We start from the raw sequence: 23,115 nt of genomic DNA, 5'->3' as shown, positions 1-23,115 counted from the left end.
GGTCATTGCATAAGGTCTGAAAGGTGGCTACGTGAAGCCACACTCTGAATTAATGCATGCATGTGGCATGGGATTTAAAATGTCCGAGGGCACGCCAAGTACTCTTAAGCACTGCCACACTGTCTTGCATGGTAGAAATGCATAGCCCCAAATTAATCAATAAATCATCAACCATTTGCATGCCAGATACAACCAGCAAGAATACAAGCAGATCTCTCTGAACAACGCTCACGCCACACACGACGGTATCGTAGCGTCTTTTCAGGTGCGAGATCGTTGATTGAGGATAGACCACTGGGTAACCAAACAGCATCAGCCCATGTACTTCCGCACATTCTCGCACTTGGTAAGCTGTTTCCGATCGTACATCCCTTCTGAACTCTGGCAACTCCAAATCTCTGGGTCATCACAGCGAAAACTACCCAGTTCGGCGTATCCCAAGCCAGATCCCAGGAGCAGGAACGCAGGAAGCCAATTGGATCGCCTTGATCGATGATAGCGTAGGCGCTGCACACGTAGTGACTAAGGGCCACAAATGATCGGGTTTCTCATCCTTTCTTCGTGGTAGTCACGCCTCATTTCTCCTCCTCTATCTCACTCAAAACGTCCACATCCAACTCCTCCATAACTCCGAGCACAACCCCCAAGCTCTCCATGAACCCATTAACAGCAACACGAAGCATGCGATTCGTCGTAGCGCGGTACGTCGTCTCAAGGACTGTCTTCGCCGCCTCGTCCTCCTCGGTGGTGGAGTTCTGAACTGGAGATTTCAGGGCGAAACTGCGGCGGACGAAGGGGGATAGTTCGGCGTCGACTTCGAGGGCTTGGAAGGCAGAGGAGGCGAGGCGGTTGCTGGGGAGGGGCAGGGATATTGTTCTTTTGGTTTGGATTTCGTTAGTGGGGTGTGCTCATGGACAGGGACGCTGAGAGAGGAGTTTTACAGTGAATAAGGAAATCCAGGATTGGTTGATTCGTTGGGAGCCATGATGAAGTCAATAAGATATCGATTCAAACTGACTATGTGAATATGAAGGACTACCGTTCAGTATGATTTTGTTCGATTCCTAATGTTAGAGAGAGAGTAAGGCGGGGAAGTTTTTGGAGTAGCAGATGAGTCAGCATATTGCTGAAGTCCAGTCAATGAGGATACAATTTCCACCACATTTTCATATCTCTTCAGCCACGAATTCTAGCTTGACGGCTATCTAGGCTTTGTTAACAATTGGCTAATGAGATGGCGCTCTATGGTCAAGTCTATCATACGATTAATGAAATTTGTGTCTTTTACAATCTTAAATGAGGTTGGACATAAAGGTATGAAGTTGATAAGGTACTATACATGAAGCTTATCCACAAGATCCAGCGCCGTTTGGCAGATCAAAACGAACCGAAGGCGTGAAGTTAAAGAGTCGCGCTATACACCCACATGATCATGGTATCCCGGGGTTTCTCGATGTACATAATGCGTTCACAAAGGTGGGTATTGGATTTAAAGGAGTCCCGCGAGGACGTAGGTGAGAGAAGTAGGGTTGAGACCACCTATGGACGCATTTAATAAGCTTGGCCATCACTGTTGGAGAAAGGCAACTTACCAGCCTGGCCGACAGTGGTGAGGACGTTCTTGACACCAGCAGCGTCGAGGGCACCTAAAGACGCAATCAGTAGATGCAAATTACTGACGGAAAATGTTACTTACCGCTCTTAACCTTGCTGACCAGGTTTTCCGCAAGGGTGTTGACGCCGGCAGCTAATTATTCTTGTTAGCCACATTGATTTCTGCCCAAGGATGTTGACTACATACTGCCAGTAACAGTGTCGACGGCACCAGAGGCAATGTTCTCAACGGTGCCAACAGCGCCGCCAGCAGTCTTCTTGACGGTGCCAACAGCGCCACCGGCGACATCGGTGACGGGCTTAGCAACACCCTCAACGGTGTTGACTGCACCGCCAGCGACATTGGTGACTGGCTTAACAGCACCCTCAACATTGCCGACTTCGCTACCGGCGGCACCGGTGACGGGCGTAGCAACATTGTTAGCAGTGCCCATGACATCACGCTTGGTGGCAACAGAGACAGGGACAAGCTTGGTCAGCTGGCCCTTGATGGTGATGAGTTCTGATGGACAGAATTGGGATTAGCGAGGCCGGACTATGCTTTTGGATGTTTCGGAGAAGTTTCTTCAGTAAAGGACATACCGGTCTGAACCTGGGTGAGGTCGACCTCCTCGCAAACGCCGCTGAGGAGACCACCGACGAGACCCTCAACATTGTTGAGAGCATTGTTCAGCTTGCTCAGGGTGGCATCAACAGGGGTCTGAGGGATGGCCAGAGCAGAGGCAGAGCTGGCAACAGCCAGGGAAGCGACGATTCCAGTGAACTTCATGGTGACGGTTGGTTTTGATTAAGAATTAGGAATTAAAGGAGTGACTGAGAGTTGTGGAAAAGAGTGGATGGTCGCTGAAAGCTGGCCTTGCAAAAGATTGACTGGAAAGAGTGGATTTGGCTGGTGGGAGGAGGAAGAGGAAAACAGCTTGAAGTAGAGCAAGACGTCGTTTTATATGCAGGTTTTGTTGCTCCTTTTCCCTCCCAGAGCAAATCATCTCTCTCCTGTCGTGGACCTCATCCGCTCATGAGCTGCCTCGGATTCCACATGTAGATCAGGGGCATCATGGCCAGAGATATCAGTGATAGGTCATCACAGCCCACGCCGTCTGTTACATACGAGTCTAGCAGCTTGAAGACGACAACGATCGACACGGAAAAGCGTTGTTAACTCAGGTTCCATTGTTGCCCGTACTACTAGGCTAGCTTGTATTTAGTCTGCTTGCTTCACTAGAACGCGTGCTCGGGTTATTATCGAATGAAGTCACTACACTCTAACATGGCCCCATACAAGCTGATCTGAGTCCGAACGAAGTAAGCCTTTCAGGCCTAGGGGCGCCCGATTGGTACAGTGCCCCTCAGACGATTTCGCCCAAAGCATGCTATGCTGACCAGGTCCAAACTAATGGGCACCGGTCTATCCACTGTAGGGAGCTAAGAGGCCATAGCGAGGTGTGCAGCGCAGGTGTCATCATCGCAGAATGTTGCACTTGTCTGCGCGATCAATTTTGTCTTCTCAGAGATTTGGACGGAGGCCAAACTTGATTTCTGTGATGGCTGCCAACTCATGAACCCGAGCTCACAGCAGTATGGACCGACATGTCGGACATTGAGCAGTCATCACGGAAATAACTTCAATAGTCGTACTGTGAACCCTGTTGCTGGGCCTCATTTTATGACCTGCGGAGGACGTTGGGGCAAACCGTGTGGGGATTTCACAATGCTTTCATTTAAAATCGCTGTCGATCCCTTATGAACATCTCCGCAGTACCACCGAGGATTGGAGAAAAAATTCAATAAACGGCAACGGATTGCTTAACTTGAACCTTGAATGTAAATAGTGTGGATTAGCTGGACGATCGGCAGTTGGTTATTGTTGCCAACTTGCCACTAGATGTCCAAGTCATTAGCTCTGCAGGATCCTGTCGGAGGATTATTATCGGAATCACAGCCTTCGGCAAGATTGAGAACGCCACATCTCTTTGTCGTCTCATATGACAGTAGATTGTCGTCTGTTCAAATTGTTGCTGTTTCCAAGGAAGACTCAAGGAGAATGATTGTTGATGTGAGGATGGAAAGGTAGAAAGAGGGAATTGGATCAGCAACCCCTCAGGGACTAACTACCTAGTACTCACATTATCCCTGCTGATCTGCTCCACCTCATGGGACATCGCAATTCGACTTTGGGGAAATCATTTCGGTTGTCGAATCATGAAATCCACCAGAGCAACGACCGAAGTCTAATGTATCTCTTCCCCAGTGATAGTCATGTCGTGAAACTTTGACTTTCACTGCAATGAAGCTACCCTTCGCGGCCAGAGAGGAGGACCAGGAATCATATCTATTCCACTTTCATAATAGGGTTTGAAGACACGAGGGATTGGACGAGCCCTGATTTCTTTCACGGCCCTTGTCCGTTTGGCCGTAAGTCAAGAATCCCTACTAAGTAGCCTACAGCCTTTGCTTCAATGACTGGTGAACGAAAATGCTGAGCGTCTCATGGGAGATTGCATCGGAAGACAGAGACGGACTAAAGTCATGATTAAGGGACTACTGACCTCGTGTCAGTCAGGCTGAACTATAGAGAGATCTTCATCATTTTTTAACATGATTTTATATCTTTTCCCTTTTTCACTTGGTATGACTGATGTCACGAATTGATTTGAAATGGATCGACTCAGACGCTGAATATATTGTTAGAATAAAAGACAGCGCAAGAAGAGCAAAATGAGACTCAATATTCTCATGGCAGATAATGAATGTCCCTATTACTCTCTGGGGAGATTCAAGCACTCTGGAGATGTTGTACTAGCCTTCTGGCGATACAGCTTGGAGGTGTTATGCCTCAGGTCTCAGTCACCTGCGCTTCAAGACATGCTATCAAAGGAAACACATGGACTCATTTCCCAAGAGGCAGATATCGTCCTGAGTTTAGCAGCAGTGGTCATGGTCTGCACAGTTGTCTGACAAAGGACAAACGTTTCTGCCCTCTAATAGCTGTGAATTAAACCTCATAGCCAGTGTCTTTTGTAGCTTTCACCTTCTAGCTCGCTACTCCATATTCCATCGTTCTTCGGCTCATCCTCAACAGAACTGACCTTCTTGAATATTATGCTGCCTTAAGAAATTAGACTTTTGCTTCTGCTGGAGCCCAGCTCGCCATGTACTCTTCTCGATGGGCGTTCTGAACACCGTCCCCCTTGGGTAAGACATCATCTTTATCGTTTTTCTTGCTCCGCTCCGCCTCATTTGACACTCGCAGCAGCTAAATCTCTCTTATGCTGGCTGATTCACTTAGAAGGCTCTTCTTGAAAATGATCCCTCATCTTCCTTCTTTTCCCTCTTCTTTCATACATTGAACTGCTGCTGGCATGAACCTGGGACAACTAGTCCACCTACAATCTATTCGGGTTTCGTAAGAGACTACGCAAACTTATGCTGGATATCATGGGCTCGATGGAAAAAGAATTGCAACATTGTGGCATTGTGATTCTCTGTCAGGCTCATACCACCATTCTCGCCCCCGATCTCCGCTTCCACTGGGACTCCCTGTTGCCGAACCGGCCGTATCCTCCTGAAATTGACTGACATACACCGGTTAGCCCAAAAAAGGGCAAACAATATAAGAGATTCCTCACAAGTAATCATAAATTGATGCAGCAGCGACCACAACAGCATTTCCGGCTCAGACGACACGCACTGTTGGGCACGAACCCATACTCTTCGCGACATGGGGAGCGTGAGCTGGACACCTGATCGCACTCTCGGGGGAACGTTCTGCGCCAACAAACAGCGCCCATTTGGTGAGCGAGAAGACCATTTCCCTGAGGTACATCATATCGATGGAGCTGATTGGGTATGCGATCACTCAGTTCAGTTAAACGAGCTGCTTCGGAGACGACTGCTTTAAGAGATGTGCTCGAGATATCATTGCACAGGTGCAACAGATGGTTTATATATTTTTATTCATCGCAATTGATCAACTGATCAATGCATCCTGAAGATCAAGCTCTCCTTCTGGGAGGTGGGTGATAGCGTGCGGTTCCATTTAACTTTCTTTGTCTGACGACGCTGAGCTCTATCTTAATGGTAATTGGTACAGCGACGTGACACGAACAATAGAACCAGAAAGCCGCATTCGCATCATATTGTACCCCCGTTGCAGCCATCGTTCATAGTGATTCCTATTTTACACCTGATCTGCGCTGTGGGATGCCGCGGTAGTAATATGAGGGCTCAGGGTCGAGTTCCAAGTGAATATCAAGAGAGAAGAAATGGCAGGATGAGAATTAAAAGATAGGCAGATGCTACGGTCATCGACAATCAAAGAAGAAGGGCGATGCAGCAATACCGTCAGGAGCCGTCAACAAGCGAGTCATGACTGAGCTATATATCTGAAGGATGATCAACCACCACATGTGAGTTGAGTCAACTGACATTGGCCTCGCAGCCCTAGAAACAGGACGGGCAAGATTTCCTCATTAATAATGTAAGTTGTTCACTCCGTACTATCGGCAGCCCGGGAAACGCAAATCATCACAGAGACTCAAGACATGCAGCTCCGACCTGATCGCTGCTGTCTCTGCAGTCTGCTCAGAAACTGCGTGGCTGAAATTGGAGGACAAGATGTGGCTGTGTGTTTTGGTTGTGGCTTGCATTGTTTTGTTTGCCTCATTTGCTTGTGGGGCAAAACACTGTTGTTTACATAAGCATGGCGGCCAAGATGTTGCTTTCTTGGTCTGTGCCTGAGGCAACTGGGTTGTTGTCCTGCCAACTCCCGGCACTAAGCCACTTTAGGGGCATCACAACATAACAGCGGCCACTTAGCGTGCATCGCAGTTGCCCAAACGGTCTCGTCGGCCTCGAGCTTTGGCTTTCTCTTCCATCTCGTGCGGTCTCCGAAACATTATCTACTACTCCTTCTCCTCCTCACTTCTACCTCTGCCCTAGAGTCTATCCTTCTTAAACCCCTCATCCGCAGTCTCTCCATAATCCGTCTGTATATCGTCATCCTCCGTGGGCTTTGTGGCCTCTTATCTTTACCCTACTTGCATTGTGGGTTGAAACGCCATTTATCGGACAAGAATCGACAGAAGAGCGGACCATGATTGTTTAGATTGGATACATTGTCATCGTCCCTTTTCTCTATTAGTCTAATCATTGACCGGCTGCGAGAAGCACTTGGAGCCGCTGCGGTGCCTTTTTTTTTGCGAAGAGACATTATCTTGTTCAGCCCTCACTCCGTTCGGCTGTTCATCTTATTTAAAGTGCATAAGCTAGCTGCCTTCGAGTGTTTGCCAACTGAAGAGCACAATGTCTGGATATATGGGCGGCCCCGGCCAGGTGATCGAGTATATCCAAGGTTCGTGCTTTTGTTTTGATCCGATCTGTCGAGAAAATGTCCTAGGAGCCCGACACTTGTTTCGTCCAATATGAACTTCACACTTGTCTGGCAAGCTTTCTGACCACTTAAATCGCAGATCGCCTGTACCTCGCTTCCTACGACTCCCCACCTGACCCGAAGGCTCCGTTTCCCTTCCCTCTCGAACAGTCCAAATCTCCCAGCAAACGATCCGCGCGAGGCCAGCCCCAGACGCCTAGCAAGAAGCGTTACCCTGTATATTTCACCGCAGACGATACTCTTTTTTATAACTCCTTCCATGCAGACTTCGGTCCTCTTCACATAGGACATCTCTATCGCTTTGCGGTCCATTTCCACGAGATCCTTGGCGAACCCGCAAATAAAGATCGCGCGGTGGTCTTTTACTCAAAGAGCGATCCACGGAGCCGTGCCAACGCAGCATGCCTTGTCGCTTGCTATATGGTTCTCATCCAGTCTTGGCCGCCACATCTTGCCTTGGCCCCAATCGCACAGGCTGATCCGCCGTACATGCCTTTCCGGGATGCGGGGTACAGTCAAGCAGATTTCACTTTGACCATCCAGGACGTTGTGTATGGAGTATGGAAGGCGAAGGAACAGTCGCTTTGCAGTCTGAGCAGCTTCAGTCTTGAAGAGTATGTATACGGCGGATGGATGACCTTTTGATCGCACACTGACAGTTCTTGCTAGATACGAGAAGTTCGAACGTGTCGACATGGGCGACTTCAACTGGATCACCCCTCAGTTCCTCGCCTTCGCCTCCCCGCAACATGAACCTGTCGCACCAATCCCTTCCAACACCCCTGAATACGCTGCGTTGCCATCAACAGTTTCCCAGGTCATCTCGTCGAAGCTGCCACTTCCGTTCAAGAACGTACTGGCCCATTTCGCAACGCGTAATGTAGGTCTCGTTGTGCGACTCAACTCAGAGCTGTACTCTCCGTCATACTTCACGGCTTTGGGAATCAACCACATTGATATGATATTTGAAGATGGTACTTGTCCTCCATTGCCGTTGGTTCGAAGATTCATCAAGATGGCACATGAGATGATCACAGTCAAGAATAAGGGGATCGCAGTCCATTGCAAGGCCGGTCTTGGTCGCACGGGTTGCTTGATTGGTGCCTATCTTATCTACCGGTACGGATTCACCGCCAATGAAATTATCGCCTTCATGAGATTCATGCGTCCCGGCATGGTGGTTGGTCCACAGCAACATTGGCTGCACCTGAACCAGGGCTCATTCCGCGAATGGTGGTTTGAGGATACCATGAAGGAAAAGCTAGCCCAGATGCAGCCAGCACCGATTACACCTGGAAGAGCATCTACCAAGCAACGTGCCAACAACGGCCCGATTGCGACACCACCCAACAATAGTCAATCCAAGCGTTCCGCGCTTGGAGAGATTGATCACAACGAGGGTGCCGGAACGCAAAGCGAAGAGTACCTTCCTGCTCCAACTCCTGGCCAACCTCGCAAGTCCCATCGGAAGGACTCTCGTCATCATCCCTATGCACGCACCACGTCTGGCACTCTCCTTATGGACAAAGACACGAGCAAGACTGAAGAGCAGACCAGGCAGCGAAGTTCCCGTCTCAGCAATGACAGCAGCGAAAGTGAAGAGGAAATCCAACTGCGCATGTTGGCCAAGCGTTCTTCCCGATCGCCCGTGGCGTCACCAAGCCAGCGATCTGTCAGTTACTCTGCTACAGTGACTGCCAGCTACACCTTGACAGATGACATCCACGAGGACAGAGAGAATTGGGGGGAAGCTGGACATGCTGCACCGAAGACTCCCTTGAGCAGTAAGAGCGGAAGTGGCGCCATTTCGGTCACCAAAGTTCGTACAAGCCCTCGGCGAGTAACCGACGGCAGAAGCGCCTCCAAAGGCGTTCGCAAGATCAGCGGCCGAATCGGTAGCACAGGGAGTCCCACACGCGTCAAGTGAACGAGGTTGCTCGTCTTTATCTTTTTTTTCCCTTCGACGTGCTGGCTGACTTCTTCAACCGCTTTCTTCTCTCTTTCATTTTCTTGGTCTTGGGTGAGGCCATATTACATACCCCCAGTCATGGATAGCCCGTCATCGCTTGCTGCATTTGCGCTACCATTAGTTTAATGCTTCTTCTCTTGTTTCTTGGTTATTCGCTGGAGTCCGGGGTTCAAAGCTTGACGGGTCTGGATTTGTGCGTTGTGGCGTATGGTTGCATTGTTGACGATCTGATGATCTAGACGTTGGCACCGAATCGAGCTCTGAAAACACGCAAAATGGTCATGGTGGTTGTGTGACTTCTGGTAATAGGGAGAGTTTCGATGAATGGTCGTTTGGCGATTGAGTTGAATGTGTGTGTGCATATGTGTATACAATCTACATCGGACTGATAAAGTCGGTTCATAACTTTCAGACAAAGACCCCTGTCCCGCGTAGACTGACCATCATCGTAATTGTAGGACACTGGTGCAGTAGCACCTCGAGAAGTAAGACACTGGTCGTTCTTAAACGAGTCGAGCGAACTTTTAAGAACCTCTATCGAGGTTCCAGGTCCGCCTAGAGGACCGACGCCGTGAATGTGAGTCCATCCGATGAGCAACCGCCGAAGCAAACCAACCGATCAATCCTTTGAATTGGACACAGAGTCCTTGCAAGGGTCAGAACACCGATTTCTCTCTCATTGGCAACGCCGAGGCATGGTCGGACTGCGGGTCCACGTCTAGGCTCGAACAACTATCGTCGATCCTATCGTCGATGACAACTTCAAAGGCCTCCATACCCATGGACGAAGCGACCTGATCCAACCATTTGTCCACCGGACTCATTTGTATACCCTCAGACAGAGGGAAGCTCACGCCGTCGTCAAAATCGCGAAATCTGGAGACGATGTGGAAGGGTATGATCCTGGGTACGTCGAAAAATGATTCACTGGGCATTGGCTCTAGAGCTGATAGAGGAGATGATGATGACGTTAATGATCCAGATCCAGCGGGAGTGTCAGCTACGGCATAAGGCGAGTAGTAATTGTCGTGTCGAGAAACAATGAGATTGTGTGACAGAAGGTCTAGGATTTTGAAGCAATTTTTGGTGCCGCGCAGCACGCCGTTTGAGAAAGTTTGTGGCAGTGTAGACGGAATCGGTCCTATGAGGGATAATTTACCGCGGGTGTTTCTATGGCCCTGTATGGAGGCAACGAGACGCAGTTCAGACGCTAAGCCGTGTATTTTCTCTTTGCACTGGTATAACCTCGAGATCAGCTGTTCTGATTCCGAGGGCGATGACGGCGGAGAGGCATTGAGGTGCCGATTGACCCGATACATCAGGCCGGGAATCTTGACGACTTCCATAAATAATCGGTCCGTTACGTCAATAATGGCCGAGATAGTTGCATTCGCTCGTGGATCGGCCATGTCCTGCTTTCGGATCTCATTGATGAGGGATTGCCACTCTGGCTTTTCGAAGAAGCACGGTTTGCCCTCGATGAACGCAGCGGCAGTGAGAAAGCTGCGAAAGGAAAGATACAGGCAGCGATCGAACCCAGTGAGATGGGATTTTGCCCCGCGCATGGACATCAGCAGAGCAGCTCCAGCGGCATGCTGAGCCCAGGAGTCCTCTCGTGTTTGAGAGTATGCTTCGAATAGGCTGAGTAAGATGGATGTGCTAACACTTTCCCTTGATCGCATGATCCTGTCATGCTTGATCATGCCTCCTAAGGAGACTAGAGCCTTTGAGTACATCTCTCGGCTAGACTTTTGCAGGGCGACGTCGTGATTTGACCGTCCCATGAAAACGGACGTGATGCAGAAAATCGCTGCATCCAGGGCTGGAGTTGTCCCCAAAACATCCGCTACATACACTGCCCAAGGAACATGGACGCGATATTTGTTGAGACCGAAAAAGCGGGGAAATGCTGTGAGGACGAAGTCACGGAATACTGCAGGCTGTTGCCGAGTCATGGACTTTGCGACTAAAGAAGGGAAAATCTGCTCGTCAATTGAATCAGGTGGATGTGCGAGACTCTCTTCTCTTATTTCCTCGATCTCGTGCTCATTGACTAGATTTGCAGTCTGCCCATATCGCTTCTTGATCACGGGTCCTTCGTCCATAAATTTGCGGACTTTCGCATAGCCAGGACACTGAACACCATATTTACGGCATTGAGAGCACTCGGGCCGCAACCCATCGCACTTGATTGTTTCTATTAGTTATCAAGTCGGTAGATGCGGGTTCTTAGCTAAAAGGAAATCAAACCTTAATGCGTCTCTTGATGCAAATCTGACATCCAGTGCTTCGTGGGACCCCAACCATGTTTGAGTATTTGGCTGCTACATGCTCTCCCAAGGCTGGTACGGTGTATGCGTAGATAGACTATCACGATCGAGATGACTTCAATGATTCCAGACGGAGCATCATGCAGGCAATAATGGGACCTTTTAGGATGGAGGAAAAATCACACGATGCGAGTGATTGAGCGGTAGTTGCTAGGGTAGTAATGATCGAAGTGGAGAGAAAAGAGTTGCAAGAAGCAGATATTCGAGTAGTTTCCGTTCTCTATGCTCGTTCTGTCTAGAGAGGTATTATTGTCCTCTCGTGAGGCTTGCCGGATTTTCCCTGCTACTCGTTCCAGTTTTAAGCTTGAAGCAAGGTGAAAGGATCCGTTACTCCACCGCACTCGGCGTTCATCCTGAAGTTTCCGATCCTAAGCAAGTCAAGCAGCTGAAGAACCGTTCTGCTGATCGTCAAAAAGCAGTAAAGCCAGGGACGGCCCAGCTGGGGGGAGGCAGCGAATGAAATGTCTTTTTTTGATCGAGAGTTGTCTCAAACACGGTCCATCTCCGAGTTGTTGCTAGCTTGTAGAAGTGAACCAACGGAAGCGCTCAGCAAGCTTAAAGCAAGCCGTAAGCCAATAATCTGAATGACTTCCCACGGCTGCCCAAGCAAGAGCCCGTGGAACATTACTCGGTATTAGTAAGTTGTGTCTTGGCTCGCCAAATTTTGTCGTTTGATTCGCTGTAAACAGAGTCCAGGGGCAGAGGTAATGAAAGGATCAAGACATGGGTTCTCTTCGACGATCCCCACTCTATTGATTATTTAATCGATTATGCCAGGGTCCCCTCATGCACACGGACAATTGTGCGTCTCCATTAGATCCATGATAGTTTAACAATACTGAAGCATCAGCGGAAGAGATGGAGCGTGATGGTGGAAGAAACCAGGAGTGAGAAAAGCAGTGTAGCAGCGTAGATAGTGGAGTTGAATTCCGGGAAAGGATTCGGTCACGGAAAGTGTCGATGATCATGATGGAGCTCGCTAAGGTAAGGTGGTCATATGAACATTCTGGCCTTTCCACGATTAAGCCTCACCACCCGCGTGCCCAACTGGTCTATTCCCTTTCTTTAAGATCTACTAGACGTCATGCCACACCGGGGACGATTTCTCACTTGATTTTGGACTTTAAATTTGCCAAACAATTGGATGCCCATTGGATGATGACAAGTGATAAGCAGCAGCGTCGACCAGGATGCCCTACAATTGACAACGACAATGTCCTCGCTAGTGATTCTAGACTTGTTCCACAAGACGCAATGTACTGTTTGCCAAAAGCGCCTTTGCCAGCGGAAAGACGATATACTACCTGACAACAAAGACATTTGTGGAAGTTCCATTTTGGACCCTGGCCTGCAAGAGTACCTTGAACGGCTCATTGCTGTGAGCTTCATCGAGATCTGGCGATGGTTCTTGCGGCTCGTCAATGACCCTCACAGCAACAAAGTGCCAACCTGGCTTCGGCAGGCCGTCCATCGTCGCGAGAAGCTTGAGCGTCTGTTGAACGTTCCAGATACCCTCTCGTGGCCCGCGATAACCTGCCAACCAATGTTTGACCCAGTTGCGCAGTCCCGGGTTCGTTGACCACCGGTAGGCTCCGACAACCGAGGGAAGCATGCCATAGCTGTGTGTGAAAGACTCGCCGAACCGCGTGGGCGGTATCCCTGCTGCAATCCGGCATATGGTGAGTGCGGTCCGCTCCGCATCAGGAGGAACTATCCGTCCTGAATCTAGAAGGTATCGCGTACGCGCCCGCATGTTCGTGCAGAGATACGCCGCGTAATTGACGGCTGAGGTGCAAGGGTCTCTGGCATTGGGAAAAACGAGCGCAGATACACGGATCAAAGATGCATGATCAGAAGAAGATATCGTCAGATAAGCTCCGCTAATGTCATCATCAACGGGCACTTCGTCAATCGGTACGGCCGTCCGCCATTCATCCAGCTTGCAAAGAAGCTCAGAACTTTTGCTAGACCAGAAAGTATCGAGCTCGGGCTCCTGACGTTTCTGTATCTCCAATGCTGTTACCTCTTCTACCAACAACAACATCCTGTCCCGTAGTTGCGACGATTGCTTCAAAAGCAGATCTAGCCATCGTGACACTTTCGTTGGCATAGTTTCCGGCGAGGTAACTGAGTAGTCTTTGTTATATAAGCGCAGCAACAGTGCCATTCTCGCAAAAGACCTAATCAACAGCATTCCTGCCGGAGTTTGCATAAGCAGTTTGTAACCGGTATTAAGGCATAATGCGGCACCTTGCATGTGCGAGCGCCATGCAAGCAAGGCGCCTCGCTGAAGCTCAAAATTGGCAAGCAACATGGCTGTGGCGAACAATGAAAGAATTCTATCATGATCCCACGATTGACTCGGAGTGTCCGCTGCGCTGCTCGAGGTTAACTCCGCGTTCAAGCCCTGAATTGCCTTGAGACTATGATGAAAGGCGTGACGGCGTAGATTGATCGAGCCTCTCGAATATGGCTCAAAACTCGACATTGTGAGAGCTGCTAACGCCATGGAGGCGTTGTAGACGTGGTGGGACATGGCTTGTGATTTGAGAATCTCCGATAGAGGTAAGACTTTTGAAAGTCCCGATAGATGACCGTTGGCAGAGTATTCATAATACGTGTAGTCCTCTGGAAACTCGAACGCTCCAAGAAGGGAGAGAGATGAATGGTACGGGATACGCCGGGGCGAGAGCCTGTTTCCTGCGGACATTGGCGAGTATGGCGTCAAGTAGCCGTCGTGAATCACCATTGATGAACCAGGGGCTGCATCAAGAACATCGGGCCATGCAGGCGTTGAACGCCCTTGGTCGAGTTTAATCTCAGAGTATATTTCAGAATCAGAATCGGTCGGAGTGTCTGGATCTCGTCGACAAGTTGCTTTTGTACCTTCCTGCTTCAGCTCCACAGGAGAACTTGATCCTGAATACTCGGACGACGGGGGAGAAGGTGGTCCTCTTAGGCCGATCGGTTTCCGGCTGCCGGAACTGGGCAATATGCCGTTTGCCTCGTCATCCCCCTCATTCTTAGAGCTCGATGACCGCCCTTTCTTCCCTACAGGCCTGCCTGTCACTCTTGCAACCACGAGGTTCGTTTGGTCTTTGAAAGTGATCCTCTGAGCATATCCTTCGCACGGAAGGTTGATACGTCTGCACTGATATGGTCGTCAGCATTGGAAATGGACAGGCAGGATGCCAACAATCCAAATGAGATTCGCACATTGTTACACCCCGGTTTCGTCTCATCGCACTTGAGTCTCCTGCGTCGGCAAGTCAGGCAACCGGTTCGACCACGCGAGACGACATTGCGCTTTCTGGCAGGTTTATCTTGCGAAGCGGCAAGGGGCATCGTAGCAACAATGGAACGGACGAGGTAGTATGGAACAAATCGTCTTCGAGATGGGGAGTACAATGCTATTCAGACTGAAGTGCTGTGGACAGAGGGGGATCCGCTTCTGTGACTTGAAATGGTGATGCAACAAGCTGATGCTTATACAAACTCAGGCTCATCTCTCTTGAGACATTCAAACCGTTTGAGCTATGTCAAGCTATGCCAACTAAACGCCTAGTCGAGTCTATCGGCAAACACCTTAGGCGCAAGGGATCGACAGACTAGCGAACGATCCACGCTGCAGTCACCAGATAGGCCCCCAGATGCCATGCTAAGCAGGCTGGGATGAACGCCGAAGGGAGGAATGTGACAAGTCCAATCTCAGTAAGTTTGTGTCGCCTCTTTTCTTTGTTTTACCCCCTTAAAAGATAAGCGAGGCAAACGCAGTGATCGTTCGCTCCCAATTTAGACTTTCTGTTCCAGTACTCGAGAATTTCGGTGGCTTGAACATGTGTATTTAGGAGTCAAGGCCCAAATGTTTCTGCTTACTGTGCTACATCGGAGGTAAGCACCGTGCCATGCAAAATTCTTGTCTTACATTTTGACTTGCTTTCTTTCCTTTCTTTTTTTCCCTGCTTTTGGAGGAGTGGCATGACCTGCAGATGCCCCAAGGGCTCATGTCTTGGATGTAGCAACGCAAATCATACCTTATCATGATTGGCGATAGTCGCTGAGATTGCCACTAACCACAGCATCCGTGCCACACTGCTGCAGATACAATGATTTGAAAACATTTCCCCTCCTTCGAGAAGTTGACGAGGGTTTCCCACCTCCAGCACTTGGCCGTCGCCCATTACGAGGACTTGGTCAAAATCGATAATGCTGTGTAACCTGTGCGTGACGGCTATGACCGTACATTCGCTGAAGCGGTCCCGAAGGACAGCCATAATACGGTCTTCGCTTGCTTTGTCCAGGCTAGCGGTCCCCTCATCAATGATGAGAATTTTGTGTTTGCTCACCATAGCTCGTGCGAGGGTAATGAGCTGTCTCTCGCCTTGTGAGAAATTTCTCCCATTCAGTTCGACTGTGTCATCCAGCTTCCATTTCCTTGTCCCCGCCACATCATCTAGGATCGACTGCAGGTATCCCTCGTCATATTCTCCGTTGAAGTCCAGATTGAAACGTATTGTTCCATCAAGCAGTGTGGGATCTTGAGGGATAAAACTTATGCTCTGTCGTAGCTTTTCAACAGGAACCGATTCAATGTCAACGCCATCAATGGATATGGATCCACGCGTCCTAGTCGTCAGCTGTAGCAGACTCAGTGCCAGGGAAGTCTTTCCACTCCCTGTGCGACCGACAATAGCTGTTCGTTGGCCGGCAGTCGCTCTGTAATTGACACCCTTAAGAACCTCCTCTCCATCCAACGAATAGCTGGCCCCGAAGTTTTCAAAGGAAATCAATCCCCGAGTTGGCCAATGTTCTACCGTACAGGCGTCAAGATCAGCGGAAGAAACCTCTTGTGGAAGGTCCTGGATATAGTTCTCAACACGGCAATAACTGGCCATTTCTACTTCCAGAAGACTCGAGAGATAAACCAGATCTAGACGGTTAGTGTACAGCCACTAACATCCAGACAAAGAGAACCTACAAAGTAGAGCCGTGCAGAGGCCGGTTGTGAGGGTCAAACTAAGACCAACAACAGGCGCACTTGAATGCGGCCGCAAGATGGCTAATGTTGCCGCCGAGCATGATATCAAAGCGACGAAGATGTCCATCCGTACTGCCAGCCATCTTTGAAGGTCACTGACAGCATTCCATGCCTGGGCATGGTGCTCAACTGCCGCATTGAAGCGCTTCTGTAGCATCCCCTGCGCACGAAATGCGTGTATTGTCTTAAGGCCCGACGCAGTTTCCGCAATACTATGATGCAGCGGCGTGAGGCTAGCGGCGTATATATGCTTCACGGCGGTAGCTGCGAAACGATAACGGTAGCCCACATAGACTGCAAACCCGCACAGCACGACAGAGGGCAAAAAGAAGAGTGGTATAAGCGATGTCACGGTGAGAATTCGGAGACCAATTGACAGATATGTCTCCAAAACTGGACGAAAAGTCCTGAACAGAGTGTCGTCTAAATTTGCGATATCAGACGAGAAACGATTGATTACTTGTCCCACTGGGGTACTCCAGATCCAGGTGTAAGTGGTGCCGAAGATTGCGGAAATCATTTCCATATGCTTGTCACGACTAGATCGCCAAGCACCCGAGTATAGCAACAACAGCGAGACTGCCAGCATCGCTATTTGCGCTGAACCGATTCCTGCTCTTGTAGTCAGCATTTGCCATCTGATGCGATCAGAAGGGGACGTCATACCTGTATAAATTCCTAGGTAAAACCCATCCCTACCTTCCTCTTCGTTTCTCACGGATATTGCACTCCAAATCGAGAGCCATGCTGGGAGTCCGATCTCCAAGGCTTGAGCTCCTACGGCAGATATCAATGCTAAAGTGACGAATGGCCGACTGCCAAAGGACCGGAGGTATTTGAAACCTGGAAGGGTTAATACCTGGAAATGGACAATACTGCTAAACTTACCATATCTCAAACTGCTCACGCGCTGAAAATCAGCTCCTTCATTAGAGGCCTCCGCAGAGACCGGGCTCATCTCATCGCTGCCACTGGCGCTGTTAAAGGTTGCAGACACTATTTCAGAGGCATCTCGCGTATCATGGAACAAACGATCGACATAATCCTTGTCGGGCACGCCTAGTGTGTTTTTGGTGCTGAGATTCTTCTTAACTTGCACGATTCTGCCATTCTCCATATGAATGACCAGATCAGCCATCTGGAGTATTCTCTGACTATTCGTAACCACTATCATTGTGCGATTCCGCTGCTCCGATCTGAAGATGCATTTCGTCACCACCCACTCGAAGGTGCTTGGATCTAACCCTGAGAGGATATCATCCAACATGACGAGATTTGCGTTCGTATACATTGCTCGGGCAAGGGACACACGCTGACGCTGACCCCCAGAGAGACTGCGGCCAGCTTCACCTACCTCTTTGAGGTCGCCGTCCTTGAAAGCTGCAAGATCTTTCTCCAGCGCGCAATCCCTAATGACCCGCTCGTAACGCTTTTGATCATATGCAGTCCCGAATACAATGTTATCCTTGACACTGCCTCGGAAAAGCCAAGGTTCTTGAGATGCGTAGGCAATCGGCTCGAATTGTGCTTTGCCGAGCTCTATGCTGCCTTGGTTTGCAGAACCACCAAGCAGCAATGAGTGTAATAACAAAGTTTTCCCTGACCTAGTTTGCAGATGTTAGTAATTCCTTCGAAAGGCAGTGAAAGGGAGATAGGGAAGACTGTACCCAGTATCACCCGTAATCACATTGAGTCCGCCCCTGGCAAACTCGACATCAAGCCTGGCTTGAGTGTGATTGAACTCCCCGGCGACCTGCGCTGTAGAAAAAGAGGGAACCCGATGGTCTAATCTTTGTGCCTGCATCGTAAGCTGGGTTTTGTCTGTGACCACCGGGGAAGTCTTTCGGTCCATAAAGTCGCTTAATCGTTGCAAGCTCACCATCGCTTGCGCGTATTGCCCAGCACCAAGTACACTTAAGGTAAGCATACTCTTGATAATATTGAATATAGCGACAAGTGTAAACACAATATCCGGCGCCAAAGGCTTTTCCCCTGCGAAGGTGAAAAGGCATAGACTGAGGACCATTGCCAGAAAGGAGCAGGAAGAGGAAAGGCTTTCTGAGAGAATGATGACACGCATCTTCAGCCAGATAGCATCTAACTCTTGCTTCCTCTCATCCAAGATCCTTCTTATAAAAGACTGTGCGTTTCCAAGTATCTTGATCATTAGTAGAGCCCGTATGCTTTCACTTGTTCGTGTTATCCGCATATCGGTTGCCCGCACGATCGCTGACTGAGATTTGGTTTGTTCCGATATTATGAATCGGGAAAGAGGATATCTAGTGACAAGAAGAAATAGCAGGCTGGGGATATAGTACCATCCCATAACCCTGTATAAGAGGATGGAGGCCGTGATGAATTCAACGGGGACCATGAATGCCGTCATTGCGGTGTATCGAAGTGTACCCAACCTGTCAATATCCACTGATATAATGCTCTGTAATTGCCCAACATTAATATCTGCATCTGCCTCGAGCATCGACATTTTCTGATAGACAGCGGCGATAATAAGAGACTTCCAGTCTCCTATTGTGTGGGTAGCAAAATACTCGAAAGTCTGCATGCATAGACCACGAATAATCGGCGATACTGCAAATAATGTGATGGAGAACCAGGGTTGAAGCTTGGCTTCAGATGGACTTTGAAGGGAAAGAAGAAGCTGATGTAGCCCGATCGTCCCCACAAGCTCGAAGAAGCCACACAGGCCTGCAAATAGAGCCATCGTAGCTAGCCTCATTCGAAACAACTTCCAGAGAATGAACTTGAAAGGTAAAGACTCCGGGCCACAACTTGCATACGCTTGTTGCCAACTGTCTACCGTGGCCTCGATTTTCTGAGGATAGAGATCTTCCTTGTTGATGGAGCCGTTTCGGTCGTAGCCGAGTGTCACCAGGGGACTGACCCAAGTATAAAGCCACCATCTGGAGAGAGGCGAACATGTATCTTGAGGGTGACTTGCACCCTTAACTGATGTGTTCAAGTTTGGAGAGAGAATAGGAACAAGAACCGAACATGTAGAGCTCGCCACTAGCTGGACTATATCCAACGAGGAAAGTCCTAGACCTGACGGGACTTGAAGCCATATCATTGGGTATAACCGTCCGGGTACATCTACTGTGAGATAGATGGATAGACTGAGAAATGTTGCGTTTTTTAGGAAAAGGAATCGACAAGGCGTTGGCGCCAGGTAGAGAGCTCGGAATAGTGATATGATTACCTGAGAAGTTAGTGAAGTGCCTATCCATTTATAACTTGCCAGGATTTACCCAGAGCGAGGCTGTAATAATCCTTGACTTTTTATCGAAGCCCTCAGTCCATAGAGAGGCAAAGGAAGAAATCACACATGTCACGGCAGAAAGAAATCCTAGAATTCCCCAGAGTATCTGCGTTGGACTCAATGTCATTGGACTGGCCAGCGCTCGTCGACATAAAAGATGCACAATGTTGGCAATGTAAATGAGCACGCACAGCCCAGCTAGAACTAGCATGCTAAGCTCAACTGAAGGGAAGAGAATCGGCATGTTTGTCAGTATATGGGTATGTTTTGAAGGAAGTGTATGAAGTGTATGAAGAGCAATGACTAATTGTGCGTTTACTTCTATAACCAAGGGCGAGATATTGAGAACTGCACGCAACAGAGAAGCAGAATTCTTGAAGCAGTGTCTATTCCCTCTTGAACAAAAGAGGTTTATATAGCAGTAAACACACGGTCACTCACAGAGGATTTCCCTTGAGCTTTACCTTTTGGCTCCACACAAGGCTTGACCGAAGACTATGCACAGCCAAGAGCAGGGTACGCAGATAGGTAGACTCAACCTTGCTATACAAATTGCCCAATTGAGTAAGTCTAGAGTCCGCCATGTCTGAGCACTCCAACTTGTAGATCCCAACAAGCAGGAGGCGCCCAGGTGGGCAAAAAGACACGGGGCCAGATTAAGCTTTTCTGCCATAGGGTCCCATGGATTGGTGCAAAATTTCCAGATTGATTCCCATCGTACGACAACGCCAACGACACGTCGATCATCCGCTAAGAGGGCTTTAGTCTCAGAGATGTTGGAGGCGTGAAAAGAGAGCACGTCTCGATTCTTGATGAGGTGGTCGTTCTCAGTTACCCGATTGGGAATGTCCACCGCTAGCGCCAACACCGAACTGAACATGGGACAAACACAACCCAGCAAGACACACGACGACAAGAAAAATCCTGATCATATAATCTTGAGCTCCCTAATTCTCTTATTTTGAGCAATATGCCTGTTTTCCGACTGCTTTTGTGGCTGTTCTTCTCCTCTTCAACTTGGCCTCCGGAAAAGTCACCATGAGACGCTGGCTCGCAGAGTGGTCACTTGCTCCTTTATTCGCACTTGCAACGGGAGCAGTAACAGAGTCAGAGGGCCCTCAAACTCTACTCTCCTGCAATTATGAAGATGGGTCGTTTACAACGTTCAGAAGCCCTGCATTTCCTTCCCATTCGATCCGGATCAAAGAGCAGAATGACGAGATCTGCGACGCAGGGTCAAAGCAGTACACTGGATGGCTTGAATTTCACGGAAAACATATATTCTTTTGTGAGTTCTGAGACGAGTAAACAGATACTCTTGTTGACTATGTGATGGAAGGGTACTTTGACAGCCTGAATGATCCCCTGACCGATCCGCTCACATTGTGGTTGACGGGAGGACCCGGCGTAAGCAGCTTGGTTGGTGAGGATTCTCCTTTGCTTGCAAAGGGAACCAATTTAGTGCGACTAACTAGAGACCAGGTTTAATGCTGGAATTAGGTCCATGTCTCATCAAGTCGGGAGACAGTCACACAGAGAGAAACCCTTATTCTTGGACAAGAAACTCATCGATGATATTTGTCGACCAGCCGGTAGGAACAGGGCTTTCGTATGTGGATTCACACCTGGATATCCCAACAACTTCCAAAATTGCTGCAGAAGATATGTATATCTTTCTGCAAATCTTCATGACAGAAGTCTTTCCTGAACGCCGACAGACCCCCTTCCACATAGCAGGAGAGAGTTATGCTGTATGTTCTTTTTTCCACTGAAATTAGTCGGCCGTTTTACTCTAACAGTATCACGAAGGGGCATTATATTCCTACCTTGTCACGAGAGATACTTCGGCAAAACCAGGCCCCTGAAAGGCCAGAGATTCCACTTCAATCGATCTTGGTCGGGAATGGCTATGTTTCGCCGCTCGACACCCTCTACGGGTATTACGAGACCCTCTGCACGACCAAGCCAGGCGTTGACGAGCCTGTTTTCAACCAGACCCGCTGCCAGATCATTTCAGATAACCTACCTAGATGTACCAGCATTTATGAGGTGTGCTACCGATATCCAGACGAGGTTCTATGCAAAGCTGCGGATGCAGTTTGTGGCGTCATAAAGGAACTGTACCACAACGAGTCACATGCAGGTGGACGTGATCCTTTTGATAGTAAGGCTTGGACTTCGATGCTTCCGAAAGGAACAATGTGCTGATGCTTGCCAGTCACCCGAACCTGTGCAGTGGACCACCTGTGTTTCTCGCAAACCCTCGAGATTCAGAAATACATAAATAAGCCTAGCACTTGGGCTGCTCTTGGTGTTCCGGAAGCTGTCCGGAATTTCTCCATTGAATCCAAGGAAGTTGCTTCCGCGTTCGAGGCTACCACTGATCTGTACAGCAATGTCATGGATCATATCAAGTACGCATTGGAACATGGAGTGGACGTGTTGATATACAATGGGAACTTGGACCTTGCATGCAACACCGCGGGTAACTTAAGGTGGGCGGATGCTCTACGTTGGAATGGACAAGCACCGTTCACTTCAGAAGATCTGAAACCTTGGTACTCGAACGTAGGCGGTATCAAAGTCAAGGCTGGGAGTTTCAAGGAGGTCTTCGCCTCAGTCCCCAACGGGGTCTCTGGAAAACAGCGCTTCGCGTTTGTCACGGTAGATAAATCTGGACATATGGTGAGTGCAAACTTGTGATAGCAGCTGAGTACGGAAGCTAATACAGCGCAGGTTCCATTAGATCAGCCTGAAGTGGCACTTGATCTTTATCAAAGGTGGCTGTTTCAAAAGTCTTTCTGATCAGAAACCTTCAACTGGCTGCCTTGACACTTCCGGTTGATACAAGAGGAATTTGCATGCTGCCAGGCTTGGAGCATTACCTTGGAGCATTATCCACGATGGTTGGACTCAGCTCAATTACTAGACGGTCTAGACCTCACTTTTCCCAGTTTCGAGACGTGACACTCAGCTAATCAGCCCATTCTCAAAGTCTTCATCGAACTCCATCAGTCTTCGTGCGCGCTCATTGCAAGAAGCTCACAGGTAGATGGGCATATTTACACATACACCCGGACTCGACTGTTAAAGATTCATTCTGTTGAATAGTTCAATATTCCATCTTCAAAATGGCATTCAATTGGCGGGTTGATAGATCACCAAAGCATGAATGCTTTCGAAACTGACTGATCCACTGACCGCGTGGGACTATTGAAATGTGACCAGCAAGTAAGGGGCGCAGTCCGTAGTCTGATGTGGCTTGCAGATCGCCCAAAAAAGGAGAGATGCGCGAGGATCGTTTTGGTATCCATCCATGCACTAGAATGGGCGATGAATTACCAATGTAATCAATGAGATCTGGAATTTGCGACGATTTGCTTGACAAAGGAATCCCCGGGCAAACAATGATCGCTGATCCTACTGCTTCTAACCGAGCCCATCGGATACCAGCAGAGCCTAAAGATTACAAGGGATGCTGTCGCTCAATCAGCACGG

General features: G+C 49.0%; 8 protein-coding genes across 8 annotated transcripts; 2 read left to right on the top strand and 6 right to left on the bottom strand.

Moving 5' to 3' along the window:
- Positions 1-575: 575 nt before the first annotated feature.
- On the bottom strand, positions 576-1,033 carry P174DRAFT_506191 (CTAG/PCC1 family protein; the record flags this gene model as incomplete). The annotated part of the gene is made up of 2 exons (XM_024831296.1): positions 942-1,033; positions 576-876 (listed from the first exon to the last, which is right to left on the bottom strand). Exons 1-2 carry the CDS (start codon positions 983-985, stop codon positions 576-578), a joined length of 345 nt encoding a protein of 114 aa, XP_024680842.1. The 5' UTR covers positions 986-1,033.
- Positions 1,034-1,302: 269 nt separating this feature from the next.
- P174DRAFT_444289 (uncharacterized protein) lies at positions 1,303-2,580 on the bottom strand. Its single transcript, XM_024828046.1, has 5 exons — positions 2,197-2,580; positions 1,802-2,116; positions 1,697-1,747; positions 1,593-1,646; positions 1,303-1,539 (listed from the first exon to the last, which is right to left on the bottom strand). Exons 1-5 carry the CDS (start codon positions 2,381-2,383, stop codon positions 1,490-1,492), a joined length of 657 nt encoding a protein of 218 aa, XP_024680841.1. The 5' UTR covers positions 2,384-2,580; the 3' UTR covers positions 1,303-1,489.
- Positions 2,581-5,118: 2,538 nt separating this feature from the next.
- On the bottom strand, positions 5,119-6,162 carry P174DRAFT_444287 (uncharacterized protein). Its single transcript, XM_024828045.1, has 2 exons — positions 5,241-6,162; positions 5,119-5,186 (listed from the first exon to the last, which is right to left on the bottom strand). Exon 1 carries the CDS (start codon positions 5,769-5,771, stop codon positions 5,607-5,609), a length of 165 nt encoding a protein of 54 aa, XP_024680840.1. The 5' UTR covers positions 5,772-6,162; the 3' UTR covers positions 5,119-5,186; positions 5,241-5,606.
- Positions 6,163-6,500: 338 nt separating this feature from the next.
- On the top strand, positions 6,501-9,353 carry cdcA (phosphoprotein phosphatase CDC14). The gene is made up of 3 exons (XM_024828044.1): positions 6,501-6,964; positions 7,083-7,617; positions 7,673-9,353. The coding sequence occupies exons 1-3, from the start codon at positions 6,916-6,918 to the stop codon at positions 8,928-8,930; spliced, it is 1,842 nt and encodes a 613-aa protein (XP_024680839.1). The 5' UTR covers positions 6,501-6,915; the 3' UTR covers positions 8,931-9,353.
- A 275-nt stretch (positions 9,354-9,628) lies between these two features.
- Positions 9,629-11,279, bottom strand: P174DRAFT_373657 (uncharacterized protein; the record flags this gene model as incomplete). The annotated part of the gene is made up of 2 exons (XM_024822518.1): positions 9,629-11,158; positions 11,223-11,279. 2 exons carry the CDS (start codon positions 11,277-11,279, stop codon positions 9,629-9,631), a joined length of 1,587 nt encoding a protein of 528 aa, XP_024680838.1.
- A 1,098-nt stretch (positions 11,280-12,377) lies between these two features.
- Positions 12,378-15,112, bottom strand: P174DRAFT_394039 (uncharacterized protein). The gene is made up of 2 exons (XM_024823617.1): positions 14,519-15,112; positions 12,378-14,453 (listed from the first exon to the last, which is right to left on the bottom strand). Exons 1-2 carry the CDS (start codon positions 14,645-14,647, stop codon positions 12,603-12,605), a joined length of 1,980 nt encoding a protein of 659 aa, XP_024680837.1. The 5' UTR covers positions 14,648-15,112; the 3' UTR covers positions 12,378-12,602.
- Positions 15,113-15,129: 17 nt separating this feature from the next.
- On the bottom strand, positions 15,130-19,861 carry P174DRAFT_514573 (putative ABC transporter; the record flags this gene model as incomplete). Its single annotated transcript, XM_024832092.1, has 5 exons — positions 15,130-15,397; positions 15,460-16,232; positions 16,281-17,944; positions 18,008-19,474; positions 19,593-19,861. 5 exons carry the CDS (start codon positions 19,859-19,861, stop codon positions 15,341-15,343), a joined length of 4,230 nt encoding a protein of 1,409 aa, XP_024680836.1. The 3' UTR covers positions 15,130-15,340.
- A 649-nt stretch (positions 19,862-20,510) lies between these two features.
- Positions 20,511-22,777, top strand: cp7 (putative carboxypeptidase Y). Its single transcript, XM_024821502.1, has 6 exons — positions 20,511-20,905; positions 20,957-21,040; positions 21,100-21,368; positions 21,427-21,781; positions 21,836-22,302; positions 22,354-22,777. The coding sequence occupies exons 1-6, from the start codon at positions 20,656-20,658 to the stop codon at positions 22,420-22,422; spliced, it is 1,494 nt and encodes a 497-aa protein (XP_024680835.1). The 5' UTR covers positions 20,511-20,655; the 3' UTR covers positions 22,423-22,777.
- The last annotated feature ends 338 nt before the right edge of the window (positions 22,778-23,115 follow it).

This window comes from Aspergillus novofumigatus (genome assembly GCF_002847465.1).
Source record: "Aspergillus novofumigatus IBT 16806 chromosome Unknown P174scaffold_6, whole genome shotgun sequence".
In the NCBI taxonomy this organism is placed as follows: Eukaryota; Fungi; Ascomycota; class Eurotiomycetes; order Eurotiales; family Aspergillaceae; genus Aspergillus; species Aspergillus novofumigatus.
The sequence above is the reverse complement of the archived record's forward strand: the minus strand, read 5'-3'. Positions and strand labels throughout refer to the sequence as shown.